At 53.1% G+C, this 18,948-nt stretch overlaps 1 protein-coding gene across 1 annotated transcript in view; it reads left to right on the forward strand.

Moving 5' to 3' along the window:
- Positions 1-18,948, forward strand: part of BLTP2 (bridge-like lipid transfer protein family member 2) — a 48,501-nt gene that overhangs the window by 20,987 nt on the left and 8,566 nt on the right. Inside the window, exons 15-29 of the mRNA XM_060268627.2 lie at positions 286-491; positions 2,186-3,275; positions 4,352-4,543; positions 5,922-6,124; positions 6,241-6,359; positions 7,797-8,017; positions 8,954-9,144; positions 10,906-11,005; positions 11,118-11,320; positions 11,692-11,986; positions 13,671-13,828; positions 16,044-16,250; positions 17,187-17,286; positions 17,424-17,606; positions 17,934-18,055. Of these exons, the coding sequence (XP_060124610.2) occupies positions 286-491; positions 2,186-3,275; positions 4,352-4,543; positions 5,922-6,124; positions 6,241-6,359; positions 7,797-8,017; positions 8,954-9,144; positions 10,906-11,005; positions 11,118-11,320; positions 11,692-11,986; positions 13,671-13,828; positions 16,044-16,250; positions 17,187-17,286; positions 17,424-17,606; positions 17,934-18,055 (3,590 nt within the window). The remainder of the gene's footprint in view (positions 1-285; positions 492-2,185; positions 3,276-4,351; positions 4,544-5,921; positions 6,125-6,240; positions 6,360-7,796; positions 8,018-8,953; positions 9,145-10,905; positions 11,006-11,117; positions 11,321-11,691; positions 11,987-13,670; positions 13,829-16,043; positions 16,251-17,186; positions 17,287-17,423; positions 17,607-17,933; positions 18,056-18,948) is intronic.

Below are 18,948 nucleotides of genomic sequence, written 5' to 3' on the forward strand. Positions count from 1 at the left end.
AACTGTAATTCGCCCTTTGTGGAACTACAGTTCCCAGCACGCAAAGCAAAGTGCAGCCCCCAGATCTCTCTTTTCACGAAACAAATGAAACTGATTGTGAGTTGTTTGCAACTGTTTTTAACATTGCGTGGATGGCTTGAAGGACAGGTGGTTATTAATATTATTCCTAATAATACAATGAGATATTCGTATCATGAATAAATAAATGGACCTTGGCTGGCGTGCCATCCATTCTCCCTCCGACCCACTCCTTCTCTCCCTTCTCTCCCCCCTCCCCCCCCACAGGGGCCACAGAGGCCAGGCTGGACACGCTGACCATGCTGGGCAGTGCCGAAAGCTGTACCATCAGCGTCCAGGGGGTGGCGCTGGCCTTGGTGAAGAGCATCACGGAGAAGATGCAGCCCTGTTGCAAAGCCCCTTCCATCCCCAGCCCCCTGGCCGACCTCTCCAGCCTCTCCCTCACCTATCGGAGCAGCATCCGTTCCCTGGAGGTACCACCGCCCACCTTTGGGGAGGGGGGAGGGGGAGGCAGGAGGGGGGCAGCAATTCCCTGCTCACCCGGGACCTTGGGAGTAGGGGCATCAAGGGAGGGGGGGGCGTTATAGTTTGTCTCTGTTTTAACTATTTACTTGTGCTTTTACCTGTACAGTACAGTCGTACCTTGGCAGTCGAACGGAATCGGGTCCGACTTCCAAAACGATTGAAAACCAAAGCACGGCTTCCGATTGGCTGCAGGAAGCTCCGGCAGCCAATCGGAAGCCCCATCGGATATTCGGCTTCCAAAATTAGTTTGCAAACCGGAACACTCACTTCCGGGTTTGTGGCGTCTGGGAGCCAAAATGTTTTTGAGAACTGAGCTGTTTGGAAACCAAGGTACGGCTGTATTTTTATTTTGTGGCCTGCCCTGAGATTTTGGGATGAAAGGAGGTATACAATTTTTATTTTGTTGTTATAACTATGATTGATGCACATAAGGACATAAGAGGAGGCCTCCTGGATTGGATCCTTGCCCTATGGTCAAATGCCCCCTCAGAGCCTGGCAATCTAGATAGACTGCCTCTGGACCTGGAGGTTTCACAGAAACGTCAGCAGAGCCTGCTGGATCAGGCCAGTGGCCCATCTAGCCCAGCCTCCTGCTCTCACAATGGCCGAACATATGCCCCCATGCGAAGCTCCCAAGCAGGACCAGAGCACAAGAGCCCTCTCCCCTCCTGCGATTTCCAGCAACTCGGATTCAGAAGCATTGCTGCCTCTGTTGAGCCAGAGCAGAGCCATGCTGGCTAGGAACTATTAATAGTTTGCTCCTCCTCTATGGAGTTGTCCCGTCCTCTTTTAAAGCCATCCAAGTTGGGGGCCATCACTTCCTCCTGCAGCAGGGCGTTCCACAGATTAACCCTCCCCTCCTGTGGTTGCCCTGATATTATTATTATTAATTATTATTATTATTTATACCCCGCCCATCTGGCTGGGCTTCCCCGGCCACTCTGGGCGACTTCTATCAAATACCAAATACATTAAAATATCACAGATTAAAAACTTCCCTAAACAGGGCTGCCTTTAGGAGTTTTCTTAAACGTCAGGTAGTTGTTTATCTCCTTGACCTCCGATGGAAGGGCGTTCCACAGGGCAGGTGCCACTACCGAGAAGGCCCTGTAACTTGGCTTCTCGCAATGAGGGAACCGCCAGAAGGCCCTCAGCGCTGGATCTCAGTGTCCGGGCTGAACGATGGGGGTGGAGGCGCTCCTTCAGGTATATACTTCATAGTGTGTGTATATATATATATATATATATATATATATATATATATATATACACATACATACTATTAAGAGCACAAAAGAATCTCAGGAGAGCCTGCTGGATCAGGCCCATGGCCTACCTGGCGCAGCGTCCTCTTCCCACAGTGTCCGCCGTGGGAAACCGGCAAGAGCCCTCTCCCCACCACAGCTTCCAGAGGCTAAGCCCTCTTCCTCCTCCATTAATCCTCTTTAAATCAAGCCATCCCAGTTGGTGGTCCATCACCACCTCCTGCAGCAGCGAGTTCCGCAGTTGAACTCCGCTCTGCATGTAGAAGTCCTTTCTATCCCGCTGTCCAGCCACTTCTTCCCCTGCCTTTTGGGGGTAGGGGTTGCCTTCCCTCTCTCCTCTTTCCTGCCTGACCCTTCTGCCCCTCTCCACCCGCCAGGTCCAGTGCGGCGAGAGCCTGACCATCCTGTGGAGCCCTGCCAACCACATGTACCTCTTCCAGCACCTCCTGTCCACTTTGCACTGTTACGAGACCCTGCGGGACTTGCTGTCCCCGCCGAGGGCTGCCCTGCCCGCTGACGGCCACCCTGCCACTGCCGAGGGGGGTTCCCCTGAGACCGGCTCCCCTCCTCGGCGCCTGCTGACCCTGACGCTGGAGCTCAGCTCCCTCAAGGCCACGGCCTTCGTCTCGGAGATGCACTACCTGAGCCTGGCGGCCGAGCGCCTCCTGGTCAACCGCCACGGCACGTCTCTCCACGCCTACTGCCCAGGGCTGGCGGCTGGCTTTGACGGCAACAGCATCTTTGTCTTGAAGGAGGTCGAAGTGCAAGCCCTCTCCGAGCTGGAGGAGATGATTCTGCACCGAGGGCCCTTCCCCACCCTGAGCACGCTGCGCAACCGCGTCTGGGCCCTGTCGTGCGCCAGCGTGGCGGTGGAGTTCCCCTACCAGTACGACTTCTCGGCCACCCTGGATGAAGCCCTGGGCATCCAGAAGTGGCTGAAGGGCCTGCATGGCAGAAGCAGCGCCAACGGCGGAGGAATCCCCGGCTCCCGGCTCCCTCCGGACCTGCTGCTGAAAGTCCAGCACTTCTCCTGGGTCTTCCTGGACGACATCTTTGAGGTGAAGCTGCGCGACAACTACGAGCTGATGAAGGACGAGAGCAAGGAGAGCGCCAAGCGGCTGCACCTGCTGGACGCCAAGGTGGCCGCCCTGCGCAAGCAGCACGGGGAGCTGCTGCCGGCCCGCAAGATCGAGGAGCTGTACGCCTCCCTGGAGAAGAAGAACATCGAGATCTACATCCAGCGCTCGCAGCGCCTCTACGGCAACACGCCCATGCGCCGGGCCCTCCTCACCTGGACCATGGCCGGCCTGGAGCTGGTGGTGCTGGCCGACGAGTCCTTCCACGGGGCGGAGAGGGTCCTGCGGCAGATCCGCGAGCTGGACGCCACCAGCCCCTTTCCCGCCGACGGGCTGGACCTCATCACCCACTGGTGCCGCATGGTCAAGGGGAGCATCAACACTTTCTTCGGTGAGGGCCTGGCGCTCCCAGCATGGCGGGGTGGGTGGTGGGGCTTTGCTGTCCTCATCCCAGGGCGTGTGGGGAGGGTATTTGAGGGGCTGCGAAGGGAGGGAGCCCAGGAGGGCTGGGCAATATATTGATACACAGTCATACCCTGGATCCTGAATGCCTTGGTACTCAGACGTTTTGGCTCCCAAATGCCGCAAACCCGGAAGTGAGTCTTCCGGTTTGTGAACATTCTTTGGAAGCCGAACGTCCGACGCAGGTTCCGCGGGTTCCGATTGGCTGCAGGAACTTCCTGCAGGTGATATATTTTAGCTGGTGATATATCGCGATGTTGATAACCAAATGTTGCCCAGCCCTAGAGCCCAGGGGGTCTCTAGTGGAAAGGTCTCTGCGCTATCCTCAGGGGACTGTTTGCCGAGTTTGGGGGCCAGCTTCAGCTAATTAATGGTTTGTTATTGAGCCTCCTAAATCTCCTAAATCTGGGGGAGCCTCCTAAATCTGGGGGAGCAGGGTTTGAATCCCCACTGAAGTGCTCTGGGTGACCTTGGGGGTGCTAGTCACTGACTCTCGGCTTCAACTACCGTATTTTCTGGCGTATTAGACGACTGGCCGTATAAGACAACCCCCAACTTTTCCTGTTAAAATATAGAGTTTGGGATATACTCGCTGTATAAGACTACCCCTCTTCCTACCCCGGGCGTCCGTGGGCCGGACATTCCTGCGCTGCCCATGTCCAAAATGTCTGCAGCGCCAGAAATTGCTTCTGCGCATGTCCAGACGCGATTTTTGGCTTCCGGACATGCGCAGACGCGATTTCTGGCGACGCTCGGTGAGTCCCCCGTGCTGCGCTGGCGACTTGCCGAGCAGATTCTCCAGTCCGGCTCGGTTTCAGCACCCGGCGCATAAGACGACCCCCGACTTTTGAGAAGATTTTCCTGGGTTAAAAAGTCGTCTTATACGCCGGAACATACATTTTTTTTTCTCCCAAAAGCCCCAAATGCTGCAGCCTCCCGCAGAGGGCTGTCGCCCTGGGTCGCATCACCTGCCCTTTCCTGACGCTTCACCTCTTGACTTTGCAGTGCGGATCCGCGATTACCCGCGCTACCTGTTTGAGATCCGGGGCTGGCGGCTCTCGGGGCGTCTGGCCGGGGCAGAGCAGCGGGGCCAGCCTTGCTCCCGCCGGCGGCAAGTGCTGAAGCTGGGGCCGCCGTGGGGGGACGTCTCGGTGGAGAGGAACATGCCCCCCTTGAAGTTCTACCATGACTTCCACTGTGAGTCCCCGCGAGGGTTTCCAGGCTAGGAGGAAGGAGCAGGAGGCAGCCTTAATGCCGCCCCCCCCCTCAAGATTTCAGGCAGAGAGAAGGGTCCTTGCCCCAATCCCACTTCTGCCACCTGGTCCTTTTTTCTTTTCTTTTCTAAAAATAGATTTTATTGAAATTTGGTAAATAAAAAGATTCATTTCTTGATCAAGACTAAAAAGCTGATGTGAATACAAACACAGAACAGATAGAGAGAGAAGAGGACAAAATAAAAAGGGGGGAAAGGGAAAGAGAAAGAAAGAAAGAAAGAAAGAAAGAAAGAAAGAAAGAAAGAAAGAAAGAAAGAAAGAAAGAAAGAAAGGACGTCTGTTGGTTTTAAACTGGAGATGCTTCCAGGAATTGAACCCATGGCATGGTTCTTCCATTGCAGAGTGATTCTGTCTTAGACCCCCCCAGATGCTGTCCACTTCAACTCCCATCACCCACAGCCAAGCTAAGGGCCAGGAATGATGGGAGTTGTAGTCGCGCAACATTCAGGCACCCAAAGGCAAAGAAAGATGGGTTTAGGGGTTGGTCTCCAACCAGGAAGATGTGAACTAACATTTCCTCTGAGCCACGAAGCCCGTTGGGTGACCTTGGGCCAGTCTCTCCGTCTCATGGCCCAGCCCGCCTCATAAGGTTGTTGTGAGGATAAAACAGGGCGCTGGGTTGGCGAGACCCACCATCGCTGCCCTAAGTTGTCAGAGAGGGAAGGTGGAGTGAAAAGTGCAATGATATGGGAATGCTGGAAGCTGCCTTATTCGAAGTCCATTTAACTCAGTACTGCCAGCACAGGCTGGCAGCAGCTCCTCAGGACTTCAGGCAGGAAATCTTTCCCAGCCCCGCCAGAGGTGATGCCTCTGGGGACTGAACCCAGAGTTCAGAATAATAGTCTTTTACCGCACTGTGTTTATTAGAACATTTATTTGCCGTTGTTCACAAAAAAAACACCAGCACGGTTTACAGCAGCTACATATAAAACAAAAGTTGTCGCTGTTATTGTTTCTTACAAGGGACCTTCTGCTCTCCCATTGAGCTTTGATCACTTCCCTTGAAAGTTACGTAAGGTTCCAGTCTCCATGGGGTGGAATAAACAGCTGACTTAAACAGGAAGCTGCTTTATCCCAAGCCCATTGAGCCCACACTGGCTGGCAGCATCTCTCCAGGAGTTCAGGCAGGGGGCCTGTCCCAACTCTACCTGGACATGCTGCAGCGGGTGGAGCCAAGGTCCTTCTGCAGGCAAAGCAGGGGCTCTGCCTGTGAGCTACAGCTCACCCGGTAAAAACAAAACCGGTATCTGGTCTTCCTGGTTCTGAACGAGGGAATGTGCTGAGCCCCCTGTCCTTCGCAGCCGAGGTCTTCCAGTACACCATCGTGTGGGGCCCGTGCTGGGACCCGGCCTGGACGCTGATTGGGCAGGCCATTGACCTGCTGACCAAGCCCTCCGAGGACCCCAGCGCCCCCCTGCCCTGGTGGGACAAGAGCCGCCTGCTCCTCCACGGCGACTGGCACATGGACATTGAGCAGGCCAACCTGCACCAGGTGGCCACGGAGGTGAGGCCCGGCGGGGCGGGGCGGTGCACGGAGGGAGCCCGGCGGGGCGGGGGCTTGGGCGGCCACCGACAAGGGGGGCAGCCTGGCCTCTGCTCCAACCTCGCCTTCTGCCGCAGGACCCCTACAACACCACGGAGAACATGCACTGGGAGTGGAGCCACCTCTCCTTCCACTGGCGCCCGGGGCAGTTTGTCTTCACGGGGGACCTGGATGTCAACGTCCGGACGGCCTCCAAGTAAGTAGCCATATTGGGGCGGCAGCAGCGGCTGTGGGAAGGGGCTCCGGGGGCGAGTGTGTGTGTGTGAGAGAGGTGGTTCTCTAAGGGAGGGCGCTATTACGTTTGGTAGTGAAGCTTGCCTCTGTTGGCGTTTCTTCAATAACCAGAGAAAATCCTAGGAATGGAGCGCGGGAAGGGAGCCAGAGAGAGCAGTAATAACAGCAGGTGGAAATGGAAAGATGGGAAACGAAAATGTGTTCTTCCAAGCCAATTCTGGGCTGCATCAATAGGAGTATAGCATCTAGATCTAGGGAAGTAATAGTACCACTGTATTCTGCTCTGGTCAGACCTCACCTGGAGTACTGTGTCCAGTTCTGGGCACCACAGTTCAAGGAGGATACTGACAAGCTGGAACGTGTCCAGAGGAGGGCAACCAAAATGGTCAAAGGCCTGGAAACGATGCCTTATGAGGAACGGCTTAGGGAGCTGGGTATGTTTAGCCTGGAGAAGAGAAGGTTAAGGGGTGATATGATAGCCATGTTCAAATATATGAAAGGATGTCATATGGAGGAGGGAGAAAGATTGTTTGATTGCTGCTCCAGAGAAGCGGACACGGAGCAATGGATTCAAACTACAAGAAAGAAGATTCCACCTCAACATTAGGAAGAACTTCCTGACAGTAAGAGCTGTTCGGCAGTGGAATTTGCTACCAAGCAGTGTGGTGGAGTCTCCTTCTTTGGAGGTCTGTAAGCAGAGGCTTGACAGGCATATGTCAAGAATGCCTTGATGGTGTTTCCTGCTCGGCAGGGGGTTGGACTGGATGGCCCTTGTGGTCTCTTCCAACTCTATGATTCTATGAAAACATGAACTAGGCGCGCAGAATACAGAGGGTTTTATGTGGCTAAGTGAGTGAGTCTAACAAGCCACTGAAAGAAAGAAAAAACCAGGATAGGAGTTGTCCCTGAGTAAAGAAAAATTAGCATAAAGTTGCCTCGTTGTTGTTGTTGTTGTTGTTGTTGTTGTTGTTGTTGTTGTTGTTACTACTATTATTTAGTGCTTTTTTCTAAAAAAAATGTTTAGGGGTAATTTAATTTTGACTCATGAAAAACACCTTTTTATAGTTCAAATCTTGAGAAATAAATACAGTACATGGACAAAAGTACAAAGATTCACAAAATATTTAGGGGTATGTGTGTGTTCCTATCAGAAAAAAAGCACTGCTCTTCTTTGTTAATCACCTGCCTTTGACTCCTAGGTCCCAGCTTGGGTTACAACATCAAAGCACAATATGATGTCTTTATTAATTATATTAATATCCACATCGGGCCGAGATTCCCCGTAGTTGCTGAGCAGGATCCGGGCGCTCCCCTCCTGCCGTGGGGTGTAATACCTGTTTGACCCTCCTTCTCCTCCTCCTCCTCCTCCTCCTCCCGTCTCCTTCCTCCTCTGGGGCAGGTATGACGACTGCTGCTTCCTGCACCTGCCGCAGCTGTGCATGACGCTGGGCCTGACGTGGCTGTGCCACGGGAACCCCCACGACCACCACGGGGTGGTGCTGCGCTCGCCAGAGTTCCTTCCCGAGGTGCCCGTGGGCCAGGACTACGACTCCTACCGCGCCTTCCGCTCCGAGAACCTCAACCTCTGCATCTGCATGAACCTGACACGGCCCAGCGGGGGTGAGTGTGGAATCGTAGAATCGTAGAGGTGGAAAGGACCCCCAAGGGTCATCTAGTCCAACCCCCTGCAATGCTGGAATCTCAGCTAAAGCATCCATGACAAAAGACAGGATTGCGTGTGCCCCCCCCCCCCACTTCTTTATATAGGGTAAGGGTACAGGAGCCAGGCTGAGTCTGATTCCCTCAGGAGGAAATATTTTAATTTCCAACTAAATCTCAAGAAGATCAAGTATTTTTAAAAGACTGGAGTAAATTCTTAATTCATTTAAAAGACCACTGTAAACAGTTAAAATCATTGGCAGGGATGTAATGGCACATGTAATGTGGACTTATCTATGGTAACAGTGGATATATAACAGATGGATAATCGTAAAAGATGCAGAAGATCTAGTTTTAAATATGGAACCCAGGGAGGGAGGGAGGGAGGGAGGTCCGGCGGTTCAAAAGAACCTTTCACTTAAATGTTTGAAATGGTTAAAGTTAAAATGCGTAAAACTGTGTAAAACCAATAAAAATATTATTTTAAAAACGATTTCCAACTAAATATCAGGAAGAGCTTTCTGAGTGCAAGAACTGTTTGACAGTGGAACGGTCTCCCTCTGAAGGTGGTGGACTCTCCTTCCTTGGAGGTTTATCAAGCAGAGGTTGGGTGGCCACCTGTCAGGGATGCTTGAGTTGAGATTCCTGCATTGCAGCAGGGGGTCAGACAAGATGATCTTCAGGGTCCCTTCCAACTAGATGATCCCATTATTTCAGAGTGGCTGGGGGAACCCAGCCAGATGGGCAAGGAAGAAATAAAATTACTATTAGTAATACAGTAACCCCAACAAAAGAGAGCCTACCTTCTGAGGGCATCGGTATTGCTATGAATTAAGTGCAATTTAAAAACCAAGCATCCCATTGAAAGTGGTTCTAAGTCCCTTGCCTATTCCGCAGAGCCCTCCCAGCCCCGCATCTTGCTCTACAGCAGCACCCTGCGCTGGATGCAGAACTTCTGGGCCACCTGGACCAGCGTCACGCGCCCCATCTGCCGGGGGAAACTTTTCGGGAACCTGAAGCCCATCAGGAAGAAGCTGGGCCAGCACTACCGGCAGCTCTCCTTCACAGCCCTCTTCCCAAAGCTCCAGGTGAGATGCAGGCCAGGCTCCCAGAAGTCGGGGTGGGGGTGGGGGGGTCTCACCTGGCTTCGGATTTGCACTTGGGAAGCCCGTTTGCTCGAGTGGGGAGGGGTGTAAGGGGCATCCGGCACAATAAAGACCCCCAGAATAATAATAATAATAATAATAATAATAATAATAATAACAACAATAATAATTTATTATTTATACCCTGCCCATCTGGCCGGGTCTCCCCAGCCACTCTGGGTGGCTTCCAACAGAAAAATAAAACACAATAATCTATTAAACATTAAAAGCCTCCCTGAACAGGGCTGCCTTCAGATGTCTTCTAAAAGTCTGGTAGTTGTTTTCCTCTTTGACATCTGTTGGGAGGGCGTTCCACAGGGTAGGCGCCACCACTGAGAAGGCCCTCTGCCTAGTTCCCTGCAACTTGGCTTCTCGCAACGAGGGAACCGCCAGAAGGCCCTCGGTGCTGGACCTCAGTGTCCGGGCAGAATGATGGAGGTGGAGACGCTCCTTCAGGTATACTGGACCGAGGCCATTTAGGGCTTTAAAGGTCAGCACCAACACTTTGAATTGTGCTTGGAAACGTACTGGGAGCCAATGTAGGTCTTTCAAGACCGGTGTTATGTGGTCTCAGCGGCTGCTCCCAGTCACCAGTCTAGCTGCTGCATTCTGGATTAGTTGTAGTTTCCGAGTCACCTTCGAAGGTAGCCCCACGTAGAGCGCATTGCAGTAGTCCAAGCGGGAGCTAACCAGAGCATGCACCACTCTGGCGAGACAGTCTGCAGGCAGGTAGGGTCTCAGCCTGCGTACCAGATGGGGGCATCCGGCACGATAAAGACCCCCAGATTTATAACACTAGGACTTAGGGACACCCAAGGAACCTGCATGTTGCAAGAAAAGGGAAGAACTTATTCACACAGCACATTGATGGCCACCAACTTGGGTGGCTTTTAAACGGGATTAGACAATAAAATAACTTTCAGAAATGATAATAATTATCATTTATTCTGGACTGATAGTTATTTGACTAACCTTACTTGTAGATATTGTACGTGCAGAAATTGGCAAGAGGATAGCTGATGGCTAAGGGCAGCAAGTTTTAACACAACAACAAACTATTGCACTATAAAGTTAATTGTAAGGAATGGAATGTGAATGAGAAGTAACTAGGGAAATAACGCAGCAGCGAGAAGAAACTGGAGGCGCCTCAAGAACAGAGTGGGGGGAACCAGTTTTTGCAAAATTTGTTTTGTTGTGGCTGATTTGGTAAAAATTAGGAAAAAATCAATAAAAATGATTTGGCCAGAAATAATTAATAAAGAGGATTAGACAAAAGTGCGGGCTATCAATGGCTCCTAGCCACAGCAATGCTTCTGGAAATCTGTTGTTGGAAACCCCAGGAGGTCTCCAGCTGTTTTTGGACTGCAATTCCCATCGTCCTTAACTGGCAGGACCATTGGTCAGGAATGATAGGAGCTGTAGTCTAAAAATAGCTGGAGTCCCGAGTTTGGGAAACCCAGGTTAGAATGATGTGGGAAGGAGGTCTCCATTGTTGGGCCAATTGCAGCCTGGATCCTGTTGCTCGGTGGACGATCGGGTCGTCGCACGGTGCAACTTGCATGGCAGCGCTAGACCAGCTGGCTCTGGGGAGAGCAATGTGTCGCACTGCGGAAGAGGGAGAGTGAAAATCCTCTGCACCCCCCAATCCTGTGCGACTCGTTTGAGCGAACTTCAGCAAACCCTGTTTCTCCCGCTCTCCCTCAGGTCCATTACTGGGCCTCCTTCGCTCAGCAGCGTGGCATCCAGCTGGAGTGTGGACTGGGGCACATTTTCACGCGAGGCACCCAGAGGCTCATCCCCCAAGGTGAGTGGGCACAAGGGGGGGGGGACTGGGAGGAGATCTGACGTTGGCAGGTGGGGGAGGCTGCTCCCCTCCCTCCCTCTCTCTTTCTCACACCGCCGTTCTCACCTTGCAGCCGGGACGGTGATGCGGCGCCTCATCTCCGAGTGGAGCGTCACGCAGATGATGAGCGACCTGAGCCTCGTCACGGTGCACCTCATGGCCTCCACCTGCGACGAGAATGCCGACCACCGCCTGGACTCCCTGGTCAAGAAGACCCACCTCCTCAGCCTCTCCTCCCTCGCCTACCAGCGCCACAGCGTCCGCACCGCCGAGGAGGTGGGCAGCGGCACAGGAGCCCCCCTTCTTTCAGCAGGGAGCATGCTTTCCCCCGGGTTTCAGGCAGGGGTTTTTTCCTCAACCCCCCACCTGGAGGTGCAAGCATTCTGCAAGCCAAGCAGGTGCTCTGTCCCTGAGATTTGGCTCTTCCCTTGGAAAACAAACTACGTTTCTAGTCCCCATGATCTGGAAATTCTGTGGAACCAGTAGCTCCACATTATCCACACTGACTGTTAGAAGCTCTCCAGGCTTGTGTGTGTGTGTGTGTGCGCGCACATTCCCAGCCCTACCTGTGTGACAAACAGTCGTTGTGCGCTGCCCCTGGTCCCGTCATTCCCTTGCACTGCCTGACAGCCTCCCCTCCCCGCCAGGAGCTGCCTCTTCGCGACGGGGACGACGTCTTCCACACGCACCAGCTGCACCTGGTGGACCTGCGGGCTTCCTGGACCACAACTAACCGGGACATCGCCTTCGGCCTCTATGACGGCTACAAGAAAGCGGCAGTTCTCAAGCGCAACCTCTCCACCGAGGCCCTGAAGGGGCTCAGGATCGACCCCCAGCTGCCGGCCAAGAAGCCCAAGAGGGGGCCTCCCCCCAGCTACCAGCCTCCGCTGAGGGCCATCGCCCCACCCAGCAGCACCCGGACAGAGCGCAGCCCCTCCGGAGGTGAGGGAGGGGGGAAGGGGTCGGATGTAAAGTAGCAGGTGGGGCGAATGTCAAGAGCCCTTCCTTTCGCTTGTGGGGTTTTTGAATTTTTGAGCAAGTTTCATAAGCTCTCTCACACACACACCCCTCTGGTCACCAATCACTGCTGGATCAGTGTCCCAATTTCCCCGACAGAAAAAGAGGAGAGGATGCATGTAAATATCTGAGCCGGACCCCATAGAACAGATCTGAGACTTGAAACGCATCATAGAGAGGAAGTGGGAAAGAACGTCACTTTTTTAGCTTCCTCCTTTTTTTATTTTGCTTGTTACATAAAATCTATACAATACACTGCTCCATTGTAAAGAAACCTCTTGAGCGGTTGATGAGAAAGATAAAGCAATAAAATCGTCCCTGAGGAGAATTAGCAATAATTTGAGACTTTTGAAAAGTTAAGATAACAATGGGCTGAACATCTGGACAGGCTTGTCTAAACAAGGACGTCTTTAGCTGAAAAGAGCACAGGTGCCGCCAGACTAAAATATTGTTTTCTTACAAACTGAGATAATGTGGCTCTTGAAAGAGGGCAAGTTCTGCCGATCAGAGTAGTCAAGCGAGGTGCATGTAGGGTCAGGTGATACTGTAGGCAAATTGGTCCCACATTGTTGTTGTTGTTGAGTCGTTTAGTCGTGTCCGACTCTTCGTGACCCCATGGACCATAGCACGCCAGGCACTCCTGTCTTCCACTGCCTCCCGCAGTTTGGTCAAACTCATGTTCGTAGCTTCGAGAACACTGCCCAACCATCTTGTCCTCTGACGTCCCCTTCTCCTAGTGCCCTCCATCTTTCCCAACATCAAGGTCTTTTCCAAGGATTCTTCTCTTCTCATGAGGTGGCCAAAGTATTGGAGCCTCAGCTTCACGATCCGTCCTTCCAGTGAGCACTCAGGGCTGATTTCCTTCAGAATGGATAGGTTTGATCTTCTTGCAGTCCATGGGACTCTCAAGAGTCTCCTCCAGCACCATAATTCAAAAGCATCAATTCTTCGGCGATCAGCCTTCTTTATGGTCCAGCTCTCACTTCCATACATCACTACTGGGAAAACCATAGCTTTAACTATACGGACCTTTGTCGGCAAGGTGATGTCTCTGGTTTTTAAGATGCTGTCTAGGTTTGTCATTGCTTTTCTCCCAAGAAGCAGGCGTCTTTTAATTTCGTGACTGCTGTCACCATCTGCAGTGATCAAGGAGCCCAAGAAAGCAAAATCTCTCACTGCCTCCACATTATGGTCCCACATGATTAAGGGCTTAATATACTAATAGTAACATCTTGAAATTTGCGCTGTAACAAATTGGCAACCAGTGCGTATATCTGAGCACAGGAGTTCAATGCTGGCAAGGCCTTGCTCCTGTCAGCAATTGGGCTGCAGCATCCTGCACCAACTGCAGCTTCTGAATCGCATGCAAGGGAAGCCCCACACAGCGCACTGCAGTAGCCCAGTCCCGAAGTCACCAGCGCATGAACTACTGTGGCGGCCAAACTTTCCCGGTCCAGCTCTCTGTACTTTTCTCTCACACACCCAGACCCTAGACGTCTTCCTACGCCCACCTCTCACCCCAGCCTTGCGTCTTTCTCAGGGGTGCACTAGTTGACCCTTGGGGTTCCCCCCCCCAAACTCTTGAAACCTGTGCTTCCCCCCCCCCCAGGAGCCTACATGCTCAAGAAGCTGATAGAGGAGACGGACCGCTTTGTGGTGTTCACAGAGGAGGATTCCGGGGTGAGCGAGCAGCTGTGTGGGATTGCTGCCTGCCAGACGGACGACATCTTCAACCGAAACTGCCTTATCGAGCTGGTCAACTGCCAGGTATTTTCCACCGGCACCCATTGTGGTCCCGCTCCTGCCTCCTTGCTGGGTGGGAAACGGGGGCTGCTGCCACCTCTCGCCCAGCGGAGTGGGCAATCGGGGTTGCAGGAATTCTTTGCTTGGTTGGGCAGCTTGGGGTGACTGTTTTGAGGGGGTTAGCCTGCATCTTATCAAAGGAGATTCACTTGCAGGAACATCGTAGGCCATTCCCCACCTCAGTGGGGCTCATTTGACAACAGCAAGGTGACTAGTCCTTAGTGTCAGTGGCACAGCCCTGTGGAACTCCCTGCCACTGGAGGTTCAGCAGGTGCTTTCCGTTCCGACTTTTAAATGCCTGCTGAGAACTTTCCTATTCTGCCCAGCCCGTGCAGGCAATTAAGAATGGACCATCCCACAATAGCTAAATGGTGTCTGTTTTAAACTTTTCTTATCTGGATTTTGCTGTGTGGTTTTATGTACCACTAGTGTATTTCAGCCCGTTCAATAACGGGCGCTAGAACATCCCGGGGTTCGGAGAAGCGCTTGCGCAGCGCTTCTCCGAACCCTGGGACCTGTCCTTGCTGTCGGCGGCAGAGGGACAGGAACGAAGGAGGAGAAAGCAGCCCTTTCTTCTCCTTCCTTCCTCTCCCTCCGCCGCCGACAGCCCTTTCTGTCGGTGGTGAGGGGAGAGGAACGAACGGAGAGAAAGCAGCCCTTTCTCTCCGTTCGTTCCCCTCCCACCACCGCCGACAGAAAGCACAGATCCCGGGGTTGCCGGCTCTGTCGGGTGGGGGGAGGGAGAAGCCGAAGACCGATCGGATCTTCTGCTTCTCCCTCCCCCCCACCCGACAGAGCCGGCAACCCCGCAGCGGGGGCTTCTCACCGTTTGCCTTCCCCCCAGGGGGAGGCAAATGGCGAAAAAACCCGCCACACCATACTTCGGCTCCGGGACTGGCTTGGCGGTGGCGGGAAGAAGGGGAGGAGTTCCTCCCCTTTTTCCCGCCGCCGCCAAGCCAGTCCCCCAGCCGAATTGCCCACTGCCGCTTCGACTTCCTCGGCTACGGCAAGCAGGCAGACAGCTCGCCTGCTTGCCTTCGCCCAGGAAGCGCTGTCCCATGCCAGCGCATCTCCAGCATGAGACGGGGCTTCAGAGCGGCGGTTGTCGGTTGTCTCTGCCTCCAATCCCTGTGTCCCTGGCGCACATGCGCAGTACCCCAGGGACACACGGGACAACTTGGACGCGGGGACAACTTGGACTTTATTATATAGGATTCATAGAACTGGAGAGTTGGAAGGGTCATCTAATCCAACCTCCTGCAATGCAGGGATCATAGTTATAGAATCCCTCATAGATGGCCTCTGTTTCAAAAACCTGCCACCTTCAACTGCTGGTGGCTTGTATTGGCTTGTATATTTGATGTCACTCCAGTCTTTTAGTGACCTTATTTGTTGTTGTTGTTGTTTTACTTGGGTCTCCCCAGCCACTCTGGGTGGCTTCCATTGAAGATTAAAAACACATTAAAGCATCAGTCATTAAAAAAGCTTCCGATGTCTTCTAAACGTCAGAGAGTTGTTTATTCCTTTGACATCTGATGGGAGGGCGTTACATTCATATGTCACCTTTTCCTCCAAGGAGCTCAAGGAGGCGTCCCTGGTTCTTCACTCCCCATTTTAGCCCCACAATAACCCTGCCAGGTAGGCTGGGTTGAGAAGGGCCATGACTGCCCCCCTTCCCCCAGGTCACCCAGTGAGCGTCATAGACCAAGCGTGGATTTGAACCCTAGTCTCTCCCAGGTCCTGTTGCTCATTTAATCCCCCCCAACGACCCCGTGAGGTAGGTTAAGGCGAGAGGCTGTCACTGGCCCAAGGTGAGAGCTTCATGGCTGAGTGGGGATTTGAACCCTGGTCCCTTAGCCCTAACTACTGCACCACCCTGTCTCTTTGGAGTGACCCTTCCCCCCGACTCCGGAATTGAGGAGGAAGAGGAGAAAGGGGAGGAGATTCACTGTCCCGAGGCTTTTATGTTGGTCAAAGTCACGAAAAGGGGCAGTGCCGGATTCTGATTCGGAATGAGGAGACATGAAACCAGCAGCTCTTTACACTGTAAATAATGTGCACTAATGAAGACTTTTGAAAGACAAGCATGTGGAAAGGCGTTACTCAGGAGTAGTCGTAACAACCCTGACAGAAACCATTGCCTGTTGCCAACTCCTGCTCCTCCCCCCCCCACCCCCAGATGGTCCTCCGCGGGGCAGAGACGGAGGGCTGTGTGATCGTCTCGGCCGCCAAAGCTCAGCTGCTCCAGTGCCAGCACCACCCCGCCTGGTACGGGGACACCCTCAAGCAGAAGACCTCCTGGACCTGCCTGCTGGACGGGATGCAGTACTTTGCCACCACCGAGAGCAGCCCTTCCGAGCACGAAGATGTGCAGCTCTGGCTAGAGGTGGGTGCTGCTCCCCACAACAACAACAACACACCTTGCCAGAAGAAGTGGTCTCTCTCTTTTTTTTTACCATTAGATTTTTATTAATTTTCCATTTTTAACAACTTATGCAATACATATTAATCCAGACAATACATAGCTGTCCCCAGCTCAGACTTCCCCCCCACCCCCCAGCAGGTACACTAGTTCTGTCTTCTCGCGTATTTCAACTGTTTTTTATAATCAACAATGTAGGATTTAGCTCATTACCGCCAACGTTTTCATTCCTTTATAGTTCTTCCTTGCATAGTCTACAAACTTACTCCATTCTCTATAGAATTTCTCGTCACCCTGATCCCTTATTCTATAGGTTAGTTTGGCCATTTCCATCAAATCTAGTAGCTTCGTTTGCCACTCCATAATCTGAGGTACCTCTTGTAACTTCCATTTTTGGGCAATTAGTAGCCTCGCGGCCGCTGTGGCATCCATGAAAAATCGTTGGTCAATTTTTGTAATTTCATTGTCTAACAGCCCCAATAAGAAAGCTCCTGGTTTTTTTTTTTGAAGGTGTACCTAAGTATCTTTTTTAGTTCGTTATAGACCGCTTCCCAAAAAGTTTGTATCTTGGGACCCCCCCACCACATATGAAAAAATTCTCCGTTTGATATTTTACATTTCCAGCAAGCCTTGTTTTGTAATCTATACATTTTGGCTACTTTGACCGGGGTCAGATACCAGCGATAGATCACCTTCATAACGTTTTCCTTTAAAGATTTTCCTGCCACAATTTTTCCCATGCCTCCAATTCTATGTTGTGCCCAAGATCAATTGCCCATTTTAGAAGTGGTCTCAGGCGGCCGATAGCCAGGGGCAAAATGTGCCTGGCGCCTGGCGGATTTTGAGCACTGCCCTTCCTCCCTCTCCCTCACCCCTGCTCCCTGCCTCCCTCACCCCCAGGTCAAGAACATCGAGGAGCACCGCCAGCGAAGCCTGGACTCCGTGCAGGAGCTGATGGAGAGCGGGCAGGCGGTGGGCGGCATGGTCAGCACCACCACAGGTCAGCGCGCCAAGAGAAGAAGAGGCAGGCCAGCCAGCCGGAGAGCCGAGTGCCTGCCTCCTTTGGCAGGGAGGGTGGCAGGGGTTTGGGAAGGGCCACCTGGCAATCTGACCTGCGACTCTTGGCCCCCCAACCAGACTGGAACCAGCCCCACGAGGTGCAGCCCACCCAGCAGGTCCAGCGCATCATCTCACGCTGCAGCTGCCGCATGTATTACATCAGCTACAGCCACGACATCAACCCCGAGCTGGCCACCGAGATCAAGCCGCCGGAGCCCCCGGCCCACCCTGAGAAGGAGGACCTCCTCAAGAAGCAGGAAGGTGCGCACGCGGGGGGGGGGGGAGAGCCAGGAGAAGCAGAGGGCCTGGCAGGTGGGGGCGGGCAGTGGGCGTGCCAGGGGGCAGAGGGAGCGGCCTTACCCTGAGCCGAGCCGCTGCTCCACTGCTCAGTATTGCCAGCACTGACTGGCAGCCAAGGCTCTCCAGCCTTTCCCCCAGGCCTCCCTAGAGATCTCACCAGGGACCCTTCTGCCTTTGCGTCCCTGAGCGGTGAGCTTTAAAACAAAGCAAGATTCCAGTCCTCGTGGTTCTGAAGGAAGGACTTTGGGGGGGCATCTTTCTGCCCTCTTCTTACTCCCCACCCTCCAGGGGCTGCGGACACCTTCACTCTCATCCACCACGACCTGGAGATTTCCACCAACCCGGCGCAGTACGCCATGATCCTCGACATTGTGAACAACCTCCTGCTCCACGTGGAGCCCAAGCGCAAGGTGGGGGGGACATATTGGGGACTGGCTTGTTGTTGTTTGCATCAGAAATCGTAGTAGGTGGGGTATATGTAATGGTTACATTGCCTGCGTTTCCGGAGAGTGCTAAAGTGTGGTTTGTAAGAACGTAAGAAAAGGCTCCTGGATCAGGCCATGGGGGGGGGCACACCTAGGCCAGCCTCCTGTCCCCCCAGAGCCCGGATACCCCATGGAATCTAGGTAGACTGCCTCTGGAGCAGGAGGTTCCGAAAAATCCAGCCTCCTCCCTCCTCTCACAGAGGCTGAGCAGGTGCCCCCAAGGGAAACTCACAAGCAGGATTCGAGCACAAGGGCCCTCTCCCATCCTGGGAATGTATTCAGCAAATGTATTCAGAACTGCACGGAGGCAGAGGATAGCCATGGCAGCTAGTAGCCACTGGTAGCCGCTTCCTCTTCCAGGAATTTGTCTACTCTTTTAAGGCCTTCCAATCTGGTGGCCATCACTGCCTCCTGTGGCAGAGAGTTCCACAGTCCATGCATTGTGTGAACAAGTCGCCCAGCATCCAGCTCCATTCGATGCCTATAGTTTGCACTTGCCACTGAACCGCAGTTTGTTCTAACCACGCTTTGTCCGATTACCCTGCAAGCCACCCCACAGCCAAGCAAACAAACCATGGTTTGTTAGTCCCCCACCTCCCCAAAAAATAAAACCCTGGTTTGTTTTGCACCTCAGGTGGGGCAGCTGAACAAACCACGGCTAACCTAAGCTAAGCTTTTGGGTTCAGCAAGCTGTAGTTAAAGCAAGCCGCAGTTTCTTAAGCCAAGGACAAGAAACCACGGTTTTCCAGGGTCTCAAGCAAAGCAGGGTCCTTCTCATCTGACCACCCACCCTGCTGGATCGAGACCCCTGTACTTGA

This window comes from Zootoca vivipara, chromosome 14 (genome assembly GCF_965207765.1).
Source record: "Zootoca vivipara chromosome 14, rZooViv2.hap1.1, whole genome shotgun sequence".
Lineage (NCBI taxonomy): Eukaryota > Metazoa > Chordata > Lepidosauria > Squamata > Lacertidae > Zootoca > Zootoca vivipara.